The 18,982-nt window shown below is 40.7% G+C and overlaps 1 protein-coding gene across 2 annotated transcripts in view; it reads left to right on the top strand.

The window, feature by feature from the left end:
- The window catches only part of NPR3 (natriuretic peptide receptor 3), a 67,397-nt gene that overhangs the window by 19,380 nt on the left and 29,035 nt on the right, over positions 1-18,982 (top strand). For both annotated transcript variants that reach the window (XM_013052104.2, XM_013052109.2), the window contains exon 3: positions 2,522-2,688. In XM_013052104.2, coding sequence (XP_012907558.1) covers positions 2,522-2,688 — 167 coding nt within the window. The remainder of the gene's footprint in view (positions 1-2,521; positions 2,689-18,982) is intronic.

The raw sequence follows: 18,982 nt of genomic DNA on the forward strand, positions 1-18,982 counted from the left end.
GATAGTTTTATTGTATTGGATTTCACTTCTTTTAGGAAGAAGTGTTTTCTTATTTCAGGAAGTGAGATAGGGACTGGTCCCACTTCTGTTTGTGTTTTCTAATCCTGCAGCATAGAACCTGTAGGGTTTAGTATTTCGTTTCTTATGTGCCTAGAGAGTGCTCTTTCCCAGAGCTGAGGAACTCTGAGCCTCTGCCTACAGAGCATGACTACTGTTGATGTCTCAGGTCAGTTACGAATGAATCAATAGTTAGTTACGAATGAATTAATAAATATTGATTGATGCTTGTGAGAAATGGGTTCCTCCTTGGGATGAAGCTGTTCTGGACATTCTTAGAACTGGGGGTCTTCCTGGGAAATGGATTTGGCTCCTTAAGAAAGGCCACGTTGTTTGTGTCTTGGCTGGGGGTGGGGACAGCAGCTCTCCCTCTCTCCGTCTCGCTCTAGTCTAGGCTGCTGTCGCCTCCTTAGTGTTTGGGAGGTTTCATATGGAGGAGGACTTTGTCAAGTTTTGTTTGGTGGCCTGAAATTTAATCTGGGCTCCTTGAGAACAGATCTAGTCCTTAATGAATTCCTTCCTCAGCTCTGTCTTATTTATCTTTTAACAGCTCCCTGGCACATAGGAGCAATTAATAAATGCTTGCTATTATTAGGATTATCGTTATACAGATAACTCCACAAACAAATTCTTTGTCTCTGCCTCATCTCATGCTCTAGACCAAGGCTCCCAGCTGCCTACTGGATGTCATACACATTTGCACCTTTGCCTGTGCTGCGGGCTCTGCCAAGCACGCCCTTCTGTCCTGCTCGCCTTCTATTAAAATCCTAGTCACACATTTGGGCCGGCTGATGCCTCCTCCTCACTTGAAACCTTCCCTCTTGGGAGTGTGGGAGCTCCTGGTGGCTCTCTGTACCCTCTGCATTGTTTCTTTCTACTCCTCCCACCTCCTGCCACAGTGAGCTAGTTGTCATCCTGTTGTAACTTCAGCTGTTAACACAGACATCTCAGAATCCCTTTCCAAAAGGTGGTGAAGGCTGGTCAGGACATTCCTCATGCCTGCTGAGGTGGCCATCACAGACCCTTGCATGTGGTCCTTGGACAGTTACTGTCTGTCTGCTTTAGGAGGGGCTTGAAGCTCCAAAGCCACCAGCTCTTCCTCTAACTGCATCTGTAGGAGGGGAGTGAGAGCTGCCGAACCCTGGCTGCCTGCTCCCAGCTGTCCTACCCACTCAGCCGCGGGGCTCCAGGAGTCCATAGTGGACTAGGGGCTTGGTGTGAACGAATGACTCTGATGCTGGACTCCAGCAGGTTGAATTCTTTGTCATGACTCTGGAGATCTGTAGGGATCGTGAGGATAATTCATAGAAACAACAGTCCACGTTTCCTTCTGGGGTCCTGCAGGCCACATGTTTCCTCAGAAGTGAGATCATAAAGAGAAGAGCGCTAATTCTAATTTGCCTTTGCTTTTGTGAAAGGGAGCACTGTGAAGCCGGGGCAGTGGGGGGGACCCAGTTTCTTAGTGCCTCAATTTCCCTATCTGTGAAAGAGGATAACGTACCTGAAGCAGAGTCTTGCGAAGATTGAGTTTATGCATATAAAGTGCTCAATAAATAGAGCTTTTTAAAAAATATTTTATTTGTTTATTTGAGAAAGAGAGAGAGCATATGTGAGAGAGAACATGAGCGGTGGGGAGAGGCAGAGAGAGAGGGAGAAGCAGAATCCCTGCTGAGCAGGGAGCCCAATGCGGGGCTCGATCCCAGGACCCACAGATCATGACCTGAGCCGAAGACAGACATTTAATGACTGAGCCACCCAGGCGCCCCAATAAATAGAGCTTTTATTATTATATATGTGCTCAATAAGTATTAGGAATTTTTATTTTATTACTATTGATATACTGATGAATATTGGCCAATAAATAATTTTTATATGATGTTGCCAGGACTAGAGAGAGATAAATCCTCACGGTCACCAAAGTTAGTTTTATTCTGAGGTGATTCCAGAAAAAGTTCAGAAAGAGTCAATAATCTCAGTCTCCCAAGTTCTACGAATCCCGCCCGCTTTACCACATTTGTGCACATCTGTCACGGCGTTCCTGTCATTCCACATGCACACAACATCAGGTGTGTTTTACCATAGTAATGACTCAGTTGACCTCCACAGTTGATGGTAGATATTTAAAAAAAAAAAGTGAATGGAAAGGAATAAAAGCTTTCTTCTTACTTCCGCAGTGCTGCAGTTCTCGGGGGCTGAAAGTCGCAGTCACACGGTTATTGTAAGGCAGTTAACTCTGGAGTGCCTTCCTTGCTCTCTCACATTTCAAAGGAACATGTGTGCAAAAGGTCTTCTTCTCCTTTGAGGATCTTGGCACCGTCAGGTTATATCCAAGGGCAAAACTATGACAATACCGCCTGGCCCAGCTGCCAAAAGTAACACGTCGTGACACACTGCAGTTGAAGGGGGAGAATGGCCCCTTTATGGTGACTGCCTTGGAATTATAAATATTTTTATTTCTCTGTAGGAGATGGCTCGTGGAAGAGAGGAGACAAACATGACTTTGAAGCAAAGCAAGCATACTCATCCCTCCAAACAATCACTCTACTGAGGACAGTGAAGCCTGAATTTGAGAAGTTTTCCATGGAGGTGAAAAGTTCTGTTGAGAAACAAGGACTCAATGAGGAAGATTATGTAAGTGCTTGATTTCGGGCCTAGGCCTTCTGCATCCTGAAAACAGTCTTCTAATTAAATCAGAGGTGACAGTGTCCCATTCTGAACCATTCAGAGATTCCTAGGTTCGTGCCTGAATGTCATGGAGCTTCCTGTGTGGTTTTTTTCTGGCCTGCTCCACCCCCCACCCCAATCACCCCCACCCCACTTTTCCAACTGCTGCAGGAAAGAAAATTGCTCTTTGTGGGGACTTGTGGTAATGCTGAGCAGATGTTGGTAGACTTCCGGCGCCTATTTGACCGGGAGAGTGTTGGGGGGAAGATGGATGATGGAGTGCCAAAGCTTTGCATGCCGAATTTTTCCAAAGCCTGATGGCAGGAGATATTTTGGATTTTAGAAGTCTCTTTCTTTTGGCAATCTTTTTGGTGAGTCTGCCTCTGTCTCCTGTGACTGTATCATTTCCCTGGGGTCTTCCAGAATTTCCTGCTCCTTCGGTGCTGTTGTTACGGATGCATTTTCCGAGAGTGGACTAGGGTCAGGAGCTTTGGACACCCTCAGGACTGAGTGGAGGAACCCATCTGAGAGGTGGCCCTGAAGATGGTGGGCCACACCTCACTTGGCACCCTTGTTGGGCTGCCTCTGACTCCTCAAATTCCCACATCACTCCTGTAGATTCATTCTCAGAGCAGGGGGAGCCATGGACTCTCAGACCAGTTGGGGGGATATGCTGGTTTTCGAAACTGTTCACTCCACAGTGTCCAGGGCAGGAAAGAGATGCCTTCTTAATGGAGATAGATCGCTTTGGGTTGTTTGTGCCCAAAGTGGATGACCAGCTTCATCTGGGCCCTTCCAAAAAGGGCCTCTCTTAGTTTCTTTATTTGAAGTACTGCAGGGTACAGACGTTGGCCCCAGATAGACCTACATTCAGAGCCTGAAGCTAACTCTTCTTAGTTGTGTGATCTAGGGCAAATTACACAGGCTCCCTGGTCCAAACTGCTCCTTCGTGTTGGGAGACTTACAGAGAATCTACCTGAAACATTTACTGTACTCCCTTCAAAAAGTTGGAGCTCCATAAAGGAGGCCTCTTTTATACCTCTTTTTATACCCGTTTTTATATTACACCTGGCTTTGTAAGAATTTGCTATCAAAAGACATATGAAGGTTTTTTTTTTTTTAAAGATTTTATTTATTTATTTCACAGAGAGATCACAAGTAGACAGAGAGGCAGGCAGAGAGAGAGAGGGGGAAGCAGGCTCCCCACTGAGCACAGAGCCCGATGTGGGCTTGATCCTAGGACCCTGAGACCAAAGGCAGATGCTTAACCCACTGAGCCACTCAGGTGCCCCTGAAGGGTCTTATAAACATATTTATTCATGTCTTAAGTGTTATATATTATATGCATATCATTTAAAATACCTTTTGATTTTCTAAACCATTACTGTCCAGTAGATAAATATATGTGAGCTGCAAATGTGAGCCACATATGTAAGTTAAAATTTCTAGTAGCTACATTTTAAAAAAGTTAAAATAACCAGGTGAGATTAATTTGAATAATGCATTTTATTTAACTCACATAGAATATGTTCTTTCAACACTTAATGTAGAAAGTATGGATGAGATTATATATTCTTTTTATTGGATAAAGTCTTTGAAATCCAATGTGTATTTTACCCTTGCAACATATATTAATTCTGTTCGAATGCTTGGTAGCCATGTGTGACTAGTGGCTACCGTATTGGCGTATTGGACAGCGGGTTCTCAATTAGGAAGGAAGGAAGTGGAGCTTCTGCAGTAGAGCCCAGGTTGGAGGAAACCTTTGATAGTATCGTTGTCATCCAAATCCTTTGCCTCAGGAATAGGAAAGAACATAAAGGCACTGAATATTTTTGTTTGGCTTTTACTTGAGGCTGTTGAAGTTCAAGTATCACAGTAAAGGCTGTCCCACATCATGATACTTCTTGGGCAAAAGAGGTGTGTACCTTTGTACCTACTACAAAAGATCCATAATATATTCCAAACCAAGTGCTAGTGTTTAGAGATTAATTGTGGTTTTACATTATAATATGGCTTCTCTCTGATGATGGGATCATTAAAACTGACTTTATAAATAAATGAAAATTTTAGTTTTAAGTAGGAATTAAGGCTCATAATAATTTGTTTTGATTCTGAACATGTATCTACTTTTCATATTTTATGTATTTTTTTAAAGATTTACTGATTTATATTTAGAGGGGGGAGGGGCAGAAGAAGACAGAGGAAGAGACTCTCAAGCAGACTCCCTGCTGAGTGCAGAACCCAGCGTGGGGCTGGATCTCACAATCCTGAGATCATGACCTGAGCCAAAATCGAGTGTCCGATACTTAACTGACTGAGCCACCGAGGCGCCCCGTCATATCTTATGTGTGTTTAGTTGGGCCCTTTTGCGTGCCATCGGGTTAGTGTAGGCAGGTGATTGTGGTGAGTATTGTGGAAGGGGGAGCTATGAGTGCCAAAGACCCGGGAGCTGCTGTAGCTAAGACTCCCAGGTGCTAGACCTTGATCTAAAGCTGCAGGAGATGCTTAACACAGCTAGCAAGGCATGGTGGTCTTCATTCTAGAGCTCAGCTCTTTCCTAGGGCTTTCTGCTTCTCTTCTTTGTACTACAGATTGTTTTATCTACTTACCTAGAACTTCAGTTCATGACATTCATCATGGGCTCTTCAGCCTCTACCATTGATTTCAAATCGAACAACTTCAGTGGACTCTCTTATTAGTTCTAAAATTTACCACTCGTTTTAAAAAAATAATCACATGACTTATGAATAGTGTCAATTTTGTTTCTTTCAATTCTTTTCCTATGTACACTTAATTAAAAATATACTTTATTAAATTAAGCATATTAAATTAAATTAAGTATAATTAATTACATTAAAACTTTTAATGGCACTGGCAAGGATCCCAGGATAGTATTGAATATAAGTAGTGATAATGGGCATTCTTGCCTTGTTCTTAACTTTAATATGAAGAATGCACAACAGATTTCATATCTGTTCATATCACTGTTAGGCATAGTATTTAGTGTGGGATTTGGGGGAGAGTCCTTATCAGATTATGGAAGTTTCTTTCTATTCTTTGCTGGTGAGGTTTTGTTTTGGCAAAATTACATCTTTTATTAGAATAACTGAAACAAAAATAGCATAACAAGCATTGAAGTTAATGAAATTGAAGTTAAGGAAAGGCTTTGAACACAGGTTTTTATTGTAAGCAATGTAAATTACAGCATGTTCTTGACGCTCTGTCATGTATGTTAGCACTGCATTCATTATATTTAACATGTTAGCAGCAGCCTTGGAAAGGTGTGATCTCAAAATGCAAAAATTTGATACTTTAAACTTTGGTAAGCCTATACTGAAACACTGGGAAGTAGGAGTAGCTATGATTTTTAAAATAAAATTACTATTTTATGTTTTTAATTTATCAAATTTTGATGGATTCATGAAATTTTGTTCCCATAAAATTAATCTTTTTTTCCTTCATCCCCCTCTTTTTTCCTCCATCTCCACCTCCTGTGCTCTCTTTTTATATTTATTTATTATTTTTTAAGATTTTATTTATTCAACAGAGAGAGAGAGCGAGAGAGAGAACACAAGCAGGGGGAGTGTGAGAGGGAAAAGCAGGCTTCCTGCTGAGCAGGGAGCCCAATGGGGGACTTGATCCCAGGACCCCAGGATTATGATGTGAGCTGAAGGCAGACAGTTAATGATTGAGCCACCCAGGCACCTCTGTGCTCTCTTTTTAAAGTTGGTTTTTTATTGAGATAATTGTAGTTTTAAGGTATAGTATGGAGAGATCACTTGTATATATTGCCTAATTTCCCCCATTGGTAGCATTTTGGAAAATTATATGTACCAACACAATACAGATATTGACACTGATACAATGCACTGACCTTATTGCTATGTGTGTGTGTGTACGTGTGTGTGTGCATGTGTGTGTAGCATAGAGTATGCATATTAAATTCTATGCAATTTTATCACCTGTGTAGGTTGGGGTCTTTGAATTTCATCGAATGGCTTTTCTACATCTGCTGAGATAATCAAGATTTTTTTTTAAGATTTTATTTATTTATTTGACAGAGAAAGAGATCACAGGTATGCAGAGAGAAGATGTTATTTCTTTATTCTGTTATAATGTACTAAGTTGCATTACTGGGTTTTTCTCTAATTGACATATAACATCATATAAGTTTAATATTTGATACATGCATATATGGCAAAATGTTTATCACAGTAAGTTTAGTTAATGTCCGTTACCTTGCATAGTTATAAATTTTTTTTTCTGGTAATGAGAAGTTTTATGACCTATTATCTTTGCAGCTTTTAAATATACAATACAGTATTAATTATAATCATCATACTTTACATTAAATTCCCAGAACTTATTTATCGTATAACTGAAAACATTTAAATCACTTTCATTACTAGATTTTTCTAATTTTAACTATGTCTGCACTCCAGGCATAACTCTGGTCTCCCTACCTTTCAAGACTGTGAGCTTTTCTATTTCCCAGATCATACTGCAGAGAGTAAGATCAGGTTGAACCTATGCATGTTTGCCTGGATGCAGCTTCTTTGGCTGCGTCATCCCAAGGGCTTTTGGCAGCGTCTGCATCAGCATTTCTGGATCAGATGTCTACTTCTGTTTCCCTTGTCTTTGGTGGAGAAAATCAGACTGCTTAGGACTGGGCTATCATTGGTACTGTATATGTTACATGTACTGTAATGGTCTAGTTATTACCACATGTGTATTATGATGATGTTTCCACCATTCCTATGGGTAATATAAGAAATACATTTTAAAAAGATTTATTATTTATTTTGGAGAGTGAAGGAGAGAGAGAGAGAGAGAGAGCGAGCGCACGCTTATGGGAGTGGGAGGAGGGGCAGAAGGAGAGAGAAAGAATCCCAAAGCATACTGAGTACAGAACCTGATGACGTGGGTTTCAGTCTCACCACCCTGAGATCATGACCTGAGCCAAAATCAAGAGTCAGCTGCTTAACCAACTGAGCCACCCTGGTGCCTCTAATAATATTTTTACAAGTGCATTTGTCCTCTTACTAATGAACCTAGTAAAGACCTATTCCATTCTGGTGTATCATTTTTTAGTAGGGCCCAGGAGCCACTACTGGAGATAGTGTAGCCTGATGGTTAAAATATGCAGGCTAGGTGTTTCATGGACCTGGCTCTGCCTCTTACTGTTTTTATCGTAGGCACATTTCTGAAACTCTGTGTCTTAGTTTACTGACTATAAAATGGGGATAATAATTTTTAATTGAGAAGACTGTTGAAAGAACTCAAGAATTGTATATAAAGAATATTTAACACAATGTAGGCACTTAGTAAATATTCACTGGATGATAGCTATTATTTCTCTTACTTTTATTTCTTATACTCCAGACCAATGTATGTATGCTTCTGCATGCCTATAGTATGTAGTACTCCTACTTATCCTTCAGATCTCAGCTCAGACACCACCTTCTCAGGACGTGTCTTTCCTGACACTCCAGAATGTCTTAGGGCCCTCTGATCCTTTCCATCATAGCCTCTAGTTGTGTGTGGGATTTTCTAATTAAATCCAGCCTCTCCAACCAGACTGTAAACCCAGAGAGAGGAGGAACTATGTCTGTTTCTGTTCATTCTTGCATCCCCCTGTGGTATGCTTGGTACAAAGGAAGCAGCCAATAAACATACACTTTATTATCATGCTTATTATTTTCATTATTTTTGAATGAGAGGACATCAAATCCAACCTACACTCAGCACAGTGATAGAAAGGGAGAAACTGAGGCCCAGGCAGGCAAGGCGGCCTTTCTAAACGTAATCAGTATGTTGCAGTCAGTATAACAATGTTGGGTGGTGATGGAGTCCTGTGCCTAGACCTTGTTAGGTCCACAAAGAGAGGAGTTCAGGGTCACTTACACCGGGGAAGATGGTATTGGGGATAATAATGGGTTTTCATAGTGGGGATTCTGGAGACTGTCTGCAAGTCATCAGAAATCTCAAGTTAGAAATAAAGCCCCATGGAGAGGTCCTCAGCTAGCAGAGGGGCTCTAAGTGTGGCCCAGACAAATGTTTGCAGAGTGCCTGCCTGGCCTTCTCTGGTGACTTTTATTCCATTGCCCACATGGGCAGTGGCTCTCACTCAAAGGTATCTTAGTGGGTGTTTGGCCTTTGCCATGTGAGTGGTTCCAATTCTAGAGCCCTGGAATTTGGTTTTAGAATGCACTGTGTGGTGTCCAAGCCAAGATTAGTTGCATCCCCTGACTCCTGCTTCAGTGACTTTGTTTTTCCACTACATCAGTCTGATCCTTTTATTAACAATGTGCCCAATATGGGGGTGAACCCATGACCTGAAGATTAAATATCTTGGGCCCTACAAGTGAGCCTGGAAGGCAACACAGGCTTCCTTCCTTTTTCTGCACCCTGCCTGCCCAAATACACACACTTTTAAGATAGCAGTTTCTCTTGACTTTTTTACACGCTTGACAAAATCTGGCTAGGACTCTCTCTCTTCTTCATCTGCAGCAACATGTTTTCTTCTGAAGTGTAAATTATTATTTTATAGATCAAGAGATGCTGTTTATTGAGTACTCCAGAGAGCCTGGCTGTGAGTTTGGTCTGTGACCATGCAGTAGTCCCATCTGGGTTGAGATACCCATCACCTAAAAATACTGAAGCAGATATATCCATGGCCATGAGCTGTGGAAGCCCACAAGAGCGACATTTCTATGCCAGCATGGATATAAAACATTATGCACCTCAGTGTAAAGCATTCTCATACACTGATGGTACTCACAGAGATATGGACAATTTATCTTGTAGCAGACCATATGTTGTGCATATGTGAAAATACCCACGGTCCTAGAGGAATGAAATCAACCACAGTGGAGTGGGTTCATTTAGTTCTTTAGTAGACAGCTTCTTCCAAATTCATCTAAGTTTCCATGACCTCTTTCAGTGGATAATGGTCTCTTGACTTAATGTGCATTAACTCTTTATAATTATGTACAGACTTTTGTGTGTAAATGAACATGTGTATATTTCTGGAGAGAGAGGCCAGTATCCCTCACCTGATTCTTAATGGGGTCAGTGTCACAAAGAAGGAAGAATCATTGAATTAGACCATAGCTAGGCTGTCTACCATTTGCCCACTTATTGTCTGAAGCCCTATTCGTTCTTATTGATGGGGTACAATGTTGTGCATGCACAGCTGCATTGAAAACTCACTCCCCTGGAAGCAAATGAAGAAACACCTAAATGCTGGAGTATTTCCTAATCTTAAATTCTAAAACAATTAGCTTTATTGCTGAGATGGGAGAGATACTAGGTCATTCCTTCCTTCCTTCATTTTGGACTAGAGAGTCCATTTAGTCTTTCCAATTCCTAGTGTTTTCACATTATGTCTTGCAGAGGTAGACTTAAATTTATCCTTGCTACTATTTCTCAGTTTAGACTGAGCCAGTGCTGGAGACATCATTTCCCCTCTGGCAGCCTGTCTGACTTCTCAGTCGTGTAAATCCCACTCTTGGCCTTGCCCCATTCTCCCTATTGTGTTTGGCACTTCTGAGGCCCATTCACTGGCTGGCTTCGTAAACAGTTGGCTCTGCCTTTGGGTGAAGCTCACCTTCTTCCCCTGATGTTGTTGTTGTTGAAACCAAAATAATACATGACTTTTTAGATGAATACAGTAAATGAAAAAAAAGAACCAGACAGAATAAAAAATAAATTTATGGTACTGTAAGTTATAGACAAAGAGCAGTGTCCGGTTCTTCTCTACTCCTGACTCCCATTCCTTAGAGGCAATAATCTTTAATGTATTTATTGGCTTCTTCTGCTGTTTCCCTCTATATTTTTCAAATAGCTTATTTATGTTGCTGTTTTTGACATATAAAATCTGATATCATCTTATTATTTTCTAAAATGGAAAGACATTTAACTCCTTTACACATTTTCTCTACAAGTACTTACTTTTCCTCCCATCCTCCTAATATTTTATAACATAATTTTTAGTTAAAAGTACAGTCACAAAATAAAATTTGAAGAAAAGCTACCCCCCACATTCAGAGCTACTATTATTATGACCATATAAATAATGAACCACATAACAGAAACACATGGTGTTTTATGATTACATTTCCTCTTCTGTGTAGCCCTTTTTCTATGATGTTAATAATTTCCTTGTTTTGTTATTTGCTTCCATGTAGTTCTCACTATTCCCTGAATGATGTTAATGATTTTTGTTTTCTGGCTCCAGTTTAGAGTAATGGCTTCCTTTAGTATCAACCTGGAAATGTTTCTCAGTTTTCTCCTGTATTAGTTCCCCTTTTTCTTGAATATCAAATCTCCTTCTCAGTTGAATTTCACCTTAGTTTTGAAGATGATATGATCAGAAAATCTTTTGAGACTTTGAGTATTAGAGAACATTTTGTTTTATCTTTATATATAATTGGTTATTTAGCTGGGTATAAAATTTTAGCTTGAAGGTTAATTTTCATTCAAATTTTGATGTCATTTCCCTATTGTCATGTTGCTTTTGGTATTACCATTCTGATTTTTTTTTTCATGTTACTTTTCTTTTCTCTCTCTCTTTAGAAGCCTTTAGTGTTTTCTCTGTATTGTTGATTGTTTAATCAGGGTCTAGTCAGGAAAAATTAGGTAATTGAATGGAAGGAATTTAATAGGAGAAGTTAACTCTAAGGTGTAAGAAGAGCTGAAATGCCGAATAGAATAGTAAGACAAGCCAGAAATTAGCAATAGCAAAAGCTATTACCACTTCTAGAGCTAGTAGGACCACGAAAGAAATGGTTTTACCAGGACCAAAGAGTTAGTGTCATAAGAGCTAGATGCATGGAAGAAATGCATCCTCTGCCAGAGATGTTACCTAAGGTGAAGTGAGAGAGAGGAGGAAAATCCTGGCTTTTCCCTTCTTCCTGACCCTTCTACCAGTGCTTCCTGTTGACTGAATCAACCAGAAGTCAGCTAACAGGGAAATGCAGCCTAGAAGAATCATCCTCCTGTGATATAGAGCGGAGCAAAGCAGATGCAGGGAGGGAAATGAATTGGAGGCCAGAGGCAGACAGTTGGCTCACTGGTACTCTGTTTTCTCTGTTTTTCACTATGATGTGTCTTGGTGTGGATCCTTTAATATCTTTGTGCTGGTCATTTTGTTTGCTCTTTCCAGAAATTTTAAAATTGGATGTTGGCCCTTTTCGGTTGATTCTTTAATATTTTCTCCTGTTTCCAACTCTGCCTTTTTCTTTTCCATTCTGAGAGATTGCCTCAACTATATTTTCCAAAGTGTCCATTGACTTTTTAAATTCTGCTATAATATTTTTAATTTCCAAGAGCTCTCTCTTAGTCTCTTTCTAAAAAAATAGTACCTGACAAGGTTTCCTGGATTCAATATCTTATCTTTCTGCATATACCTTTTCATCAGTTCTAGATCACATTTCTTTCACATTTTTAAATTATCTGAAGTTAGGATCCATTTCATAATTGGTGGACTGTCGCAGTTTAGTAAGTAGAGTTTTTTCTAAGGGAACATAAAACAAAGATGCTTTTTACAATTCTGGTACCTTACTTTTGTTGAGACAAGGTGTTTCTTGGTAAGTTTTCTTTTACTTCTTCATTGCTTATTTCAAGTTCCTTTTAAAAAATATTACTTTTTATTTCTTTCTCTTCCATATTATGAAGTTTTATTAAACTATTAGTAGTTCTTAACTATTTATATTTAAGGGTGATCCATGAAAGAGGCCATCTACATGTTCTGTGTACATGGGAACTTGTTTAGAGGTAGATTTTACTGTAGGGTATTAAGGTATTGAGTTAGTTTTTTCAAAAGGTTATCCCAAAGTTGATTAGCTGGAAGTTGTTTCTCTTAGGCTCATTGGATTCATTAAAGAATTCTCCTCCAAATCCCTTCTTCTTTTTAAAAAAGATTTATTTATTTATTTATTTGACAGAGAGAGAGAGAGAGAGAGAGATCACAAGTAGGCAGAGAGGCAGGCAGAGAGAGAGAGGGAAACAGGCTCCTTGCTGAGCAGGGAGCCTGACGCGGGGCTTGGTCCCAGGACCCCAATCCCAGGACCCCGAGACAATGACCTGAGCCAAAGGCAGAGGCCCAACCAACCGAGCCACCCAGGCACCCCTCTCTTCTTGATAGTTGTAAGTCTTCCCTACATTCTGGGAGACCATGGTGGGGAAGCCTCACCTTTAGGATTGTAGATTTTTCACTTAAACCTCATTTTCAGTTTTATGCTTCACCTGAGCTCCACCTGTGCCAGATAACTTCCTGTTCGGGTCTTTTTTGTGCCAACACAAAAAAGAGGTTTATTGGCCAATAAACCTCTTGTTTTCTGCCTGGATGGGAAGGGGCAATTTCTTCTCTGGGTATGGTTTGGTGGTTCCTGGGGGGAGGGCAGGGGCAGCATTTGAGTTGAAGTGGTCTGTATACAGACTTTCAACTAATCCCACCATTTTCTTTTCTTTTCTTTTAAGATTTTATTTTATTTATTTACTTATTTGACAGAGAGAAAGATAGCAAGAGAGGGAGCACACACAAGGGGAGTGGGAGAGGGAGAACCAGGCTCCCCACTGAGTAGGGAGCCCTATGTGGGGTTTAATCCCAGGACCCTGGGATCATGACCTGAGCTAAAGGTAGATGCTTAACAACTGAGCCACCCAGGCACCCCCAATCCCACCATTTTCAACTGCGTGGCATCCCTGCCTCCAGAGATAACTAGTATTTCCAATTCTAGAACATCTTTAAGGGGAATTCTTTTTTTTTTTTTTTTTTTAATCAGAGCTTCCTGCCCTGTTCCTGTGTGCAGTCTAGCTTTAGTTTCTCGGGTCTATTGTGTTGGTGATCCCTCTCCAGTTTCCAAAATTTTGTTGAGATTTCTCATCTACTATTTCCTTCCTGTACTCTTTCCAGTTATAAGTTTACGCCCTAAAAATTCTTTTATTGTTGTTTTGGTAGGGATTTTGGAGGGAACGTGTGTTTTACTAGAAGTCTCTCTGGATTGTTGAATCCATGAAAATGTTCAAATATGGCGATGACATCTTGTTTTGTATCATGTTTGGTTTTGTGGTAGTGACAGGTGTGGGAGGGTAATCTCATTATAGAGAAAGCAAGGAAGAGAGTTGTGTGTGTTTGAGAGGGATTTGTCACGTTTCTTTTGGTCCCAAATGTTGTAGCTCCTTTAGAAATTCCTATTTGGTTCTAGTTTCCTTTCTAGTGGCTACTTTTACTTGACTTCCTAGCTTAGTGCCCAATTCCTCACCCTCACAGACATGTCTGCCTTCTGTGAGTCTTTAAAAGCAATTATACACAAGCAACATACATTAACAGTAATACTAAGAAAAGGGTTGTTCTTTTACAGTTTTATTATACTGGTGTATGTGTCTTTTATTTTTTAATTTTTTTTTCTTTATGTCTAGGACTAAACTCCTCTAATATACCTTATATACCAGCTTCACTTGAAAAATGATTCTTTTGTACCTATACAGGAACATCATGTAGGGATCCTGTTGCCAGTCAAAGTAGAAGTCTAGGTTTTAAAGTAGATTTTTTAAAAGCCAAGTTAACTCATTTTAAGGTTAAAAGATGGGATGTTTAAATAAAAATAATGGGAGCTGTTTGTATCCTGGCAGGTTATTTGTAATTTATCACAGTGCAATGGTAGCAATTTAAAACCCTTTCTAGAATCTGTTAGGATTCTTTCATTGTAAAACAAAATGCTTCAGAAAAAAAGTTAAAAAACATTTGAAGATGTTAAGAGGGCCCCAATGTGGGGCTCAGTTACCTTCCAAAGCAGAGACTGTCTCCTCAGAATGGGATCCAGCCCCTAGTAATCTCCATTATTGCAGACAGCATTATGCTAGAGCCAAATGCAATCCAGCTGGGAAAGAGCTATAGGAGAGAAGGCAGACTTCCTGACCATGGACTAAGGCAGTGGACTTGGGCTGCGAAAGCCCTTGGCCAGGTCCCTTCACCTCTTGGGGCTTCCTCTATTGTAAAACCAGAGGTTTGGTCCACACCTCAAGGAACGTTCCCATTCCCAGGATTCTGTTATTACATATTGAAAGTGTTTTTTTGTCTTTAGTCTTAATTTAGAGGCTGTGTTTCACTGTCCATATCTGGTATGGAATGTACATAGCCCTTACTGAAAAATCACAGTGTAACAATCATCACAAGGCCCCCCTCCCGCCCCACATTTTAGGAGACTCATTACAATGTACTATTCTGCTGCGTGTAACCTTACATCAGAGAAGTCTCTTGGAAATTTTCATTTCTCCAGTTTGTAAGAAAGGACCAACTTTTCTTCAGCTTTGAAATGGTTACATTCTATGGCCTGTGTTTGCCTCTGCAAAACTCACCTTTGCATTCATAAGGAATCGCAGCCTTCTGTGTTCAATTTGACTTAGCTAAGATAGAGCTGCCAGGGTACTTTTGCAAACACAGAGTTAGAGCCTGGTTTTTAAGAATGGATCAGAACTGATTTTTAGCCTTTCACCAGTGAACCTCAGAAATGTTTTTTTGTTGTTACAAAAAGGTGTTCTAGTTATAAAGAATGTGTAGAGTCCACTGTTTTTTTTTTTTAAACGAAATAATGCTGCATCCTCAGTGCTTTGGCCTTCAAATTCCGTTTCTTGCTTCTTAATGCCACCTCTGTTCTTGACTTGGGGTAGAATTTGGTAAATGCTGTTTTTATTTCTAACCAGGTATTCTGAGCAGGGGGTGATTTTATAACCTTGAATATTTGCTCGTTTGAGGTTAGCGGGCCACCCATAGCTTGTTTTTTTTCCTTATTTAAAAGTTGAAAATTTAACTAATTAAACAAATACTCTAGCCGTGTTTGATGCACAGCAGTATTGTTAGGGAGGGGGATGTGTATTTGGGCATCGTCTCCCTCCCACGTTTCCCACTGACACTCAGAAATGAAATGGGAGCCTGGGGAGCAGCCGATTTATCCAGCCAAGGTATTTGAACAGAGACAGGTTTAATAAATCATTGTTTAGATAGGCCACACATTACATTTCGGAAAGCCCCAAATGTTGGAAAACACCGCTCTCATTTCCTTCAATGAGGGGACGGCCTAGCAGGAAAGCTGTCTCAACCAGCTTGTATTTTGACACTGGTTTTGCACAGGAACAGTGTGGGAGGTGACATCAGTTGAAAACTTATCAGATCATCAATAAAATCTCTGCCAGGCACTTCACCTTTTCTTGTCTTATATAATATCATTTAATGGACACTGTAGGCTCTGAGATTTTAATAGAAGTTAGCTGGTCAGTAAAAGTCATGAAAGAAGAACATGCAGCTGATGGATGCAAACTATATTTTGCTCCACTACTGGTGAGATGGTGCCCAGGCCAGCCTTTGTGCCTGCCAGAGATGCTATTAGAATAGCAGAGGCTCCTCACGTTCCCCCCACCCCCACCGGCTGTCTCTCCTTTCTTTAAAGACAGCCAGGGAATAATTTGTCCAAATGAAAAGGCTCTTTCAGGCATTGGAGAGCTCAGCTAATTGTATTTGAAAGAGTAAAAGGGAACCACAAGTTGGCTTTTAACAACAGAAAAATAATGAGTTCACATGCCAACGTATTAATAAGATTAGTTTTATTAGGAAAATGTAATCAGGCAAACAGTGGCACTGCAAAAGGAATGGCTTATTAAAAGCCATTCTTTTTTGTTAGCTAAAGAAATACCAGTTGGCTTTCAAAACACATTTAAATTAAGACACAGTGAAATCTAAAAGATAGTCACTTTCCTTTTCTTGAAATAGGGAAATTCCGGTGAAATTGTTTATTCCTATAAGTTCAATAGCTTTAGTTGTGCCAAATTAGAATATTTTAAAAACTTGGGTATCTCCCAACTTAGGTGCTTTTTGTTTGATTGTAAATTATTATCCATTTGGTCATGAGTTTTCACATATAGGCAGGCGTGGATTCATTAATTGCAAAAGCAGTGTTGAACAGGTGCAACCCAAAGATGTTTGCGACAGGAAGAACAACCGTACCTATCAAAAAGGACTTTTCCAGACAGTAGGTTTCATTTTGACCCTTTGAAAGACAATCACTGTTTTTTAAATTACCATTAGGTACAGTGATATAATTTCAGTTAGAAAGATATTTTGCAATACTGGAGACAATATACTCAAATATGCATGACTAAAATAGCAATGCAGTGGGGAACGATGTTTCACAATCGAAGGGCTCCGCTGTTTAATTTTTTTTTGTTTCTCACTTGTATTGTCACTGCGTGGAGTAGAGAGCTTTTTAGCACATGTGGCCACATTCTTCACAATGAAAACTCAATTCAGGTTCTTTTTAGAATAGCCAGATCACTTAAAATGTGGACTGTAGCTACATTACCAGTCCAGCTTGCAATGAGAACACGCATCAGCTTGAACAATCATACCCAGGAGTGCCAGTGAAGGAGCCCAAGGCAAAACCGTAGAGGATGAAAGCTCGGATTCGTTTGTTGTTTGTTTTGTTTTGTTTTGCTTTTCTCTGCTGGTGCTCCTGGAGGCTCAGGGCTACTGCATCCCTCTTTTTCCATGTGGTGAGGAACTCATTTTCACAAAGGCACTGGGATCCAGCAGTTTAGCATCACTAGGATATCACATTTATAGAAAGGATGGGGAGGGATACGGCATTTATAGAAAGGAAAAGGAAGACCTACAATAAATGAGCCTAAAGGTGGTATTTTGCTGTTAGGAGGAGGAATTGAAAGAGCCTCTCCGAGGCCAGGATTCATTCTTTCTCTGAGGGAAACAGGGCTATAGTCAGACACCCACCCCCCTGCCGCCCCCCACAACCGCTGGAGCGCCCTTACACAAAGCCTTGCGTTTTACTGACGGAGTAGCAGGAGAGGAATTCTGCATTTCACATACATTCACAGGAGCAGGAAGAGACTGCCCATGTGTCCAGCCTTCCAGCCTGGGAGGAGCGCGGTGGACAGGCCCCAGCCAGCTTCGTAGGCCACTAACACAGGATTCTGGTGCCTGATGCTGACGGTGGCCACAGAGTTTTAAAGTCCAAGGGCAGAGTTCTGGTTCATAAGGCCGGGCCATGGATGCTGCTCTCCGTGTGGCTGGCTGTGGTGGAGGAGCCCGAGGTAGTGGTTCAGTAAATATTCATTAATGGGCATTAAAACAATTGATGACCTCGGGACATGCTACTTTGTGTGCTAGAGACTTTAATCTGTGAAATGGAGAAAACCACACTGAGTTGCTCTTGGAATTTATGAAAAATGATTGTAAAGGGGTTTTATAAGCTTAAGCGCTTTGTGTGACAGTGTTCAAAGCAAACAGCCCAGCGGCCGAGGGCAGGACATCCCGTAACCTTGCAGGCAGTGGCAGCTGAGGCTGCATGCTTTCTGGGGGCTGGCTGGTTGTTGAAAGAGAGGAAGTAGAATAATCCATTGCTAGGGACACGATCCTCTTCCCAGTTGTGAAATCCGAAAGTAGCTCAAGCTGTAGGGAATGATTTTGGATTAGTATTTATTTTCTGATTTTTGCTCCCCCTGGAGTGAGCTTGCTTCGTTTTGTAAAGTCCTAAAAATCTTGCTCCCACAGGCTGTGATTAGAGGTAGGGAGGCGGAGAACTGGGGAATTTTTATTTATTTATTTATTTTTGATATGTTAACTTGACAGTTGGCCTAAATTGGGAGATCTTTATTAATTATTTCCTTTATTCTTTCCTTTTCCTGCTCTCTCTATGTGAGATAATTACAGACTCACTGAAGTCAGATGGCTGTGTTTCTAGCCCGTTGTAAAGATCTTGAAGATTCAATCTCTCTATTAGTAAATGGCCCCGTGTCAGGTTGGCCCCCTAATTTGCCCAGTGTTGCCATACAAATTATGTGCATTGCAGTCTTAGGACATTTTTCCTTTTCTGTACTCAGCAGTGACATGTATTTGATGTCAAACCTATGTCCAAGAATTTCTTGGGGAGGGGCGCCTGGGTGGCTCAGTTGGTTAAGCATCTGCCTTCAGCTCAGGTCATGATCCCAGGGTTTGGGGATCGAGCCCCTGCTCAGTGGGGAGGCGGCTTCTCCCTCTGCTTCCTGCTTGTGGTGCCCTCTCACCCTATCTCTCTGTCTCTGTCTCTCTCAAATAAATAAATAAATAAAATATTAAAAAAAAATGTAAATTAAAAAAAAAAAAAAAGAATTTCTTGGGAGATGAGACTTCAGATACAGTCCCCGAGTTCTCCGGGGGGACTTGTATTCTTGCTGATCACCGGACCATGAGCATCACCATGCATATAAT

Source organism: Mustela putorius, unplaced genomic scaffold (genome assembly GCF_011764305.1).
Source record: "Mustela putorius furo isolate JIRA1106 unplaced genomic scaffold, ASM1176430v1.1 tig00000407_pilon_pilon_pilon, whole genome shotgun sequence".
Taxonomy (NCBI): Eukaryota; Metazoa; Chordata; class Mammalia; order Carnivora; family Mustelidae; genus Mustela; species Mustela putorius.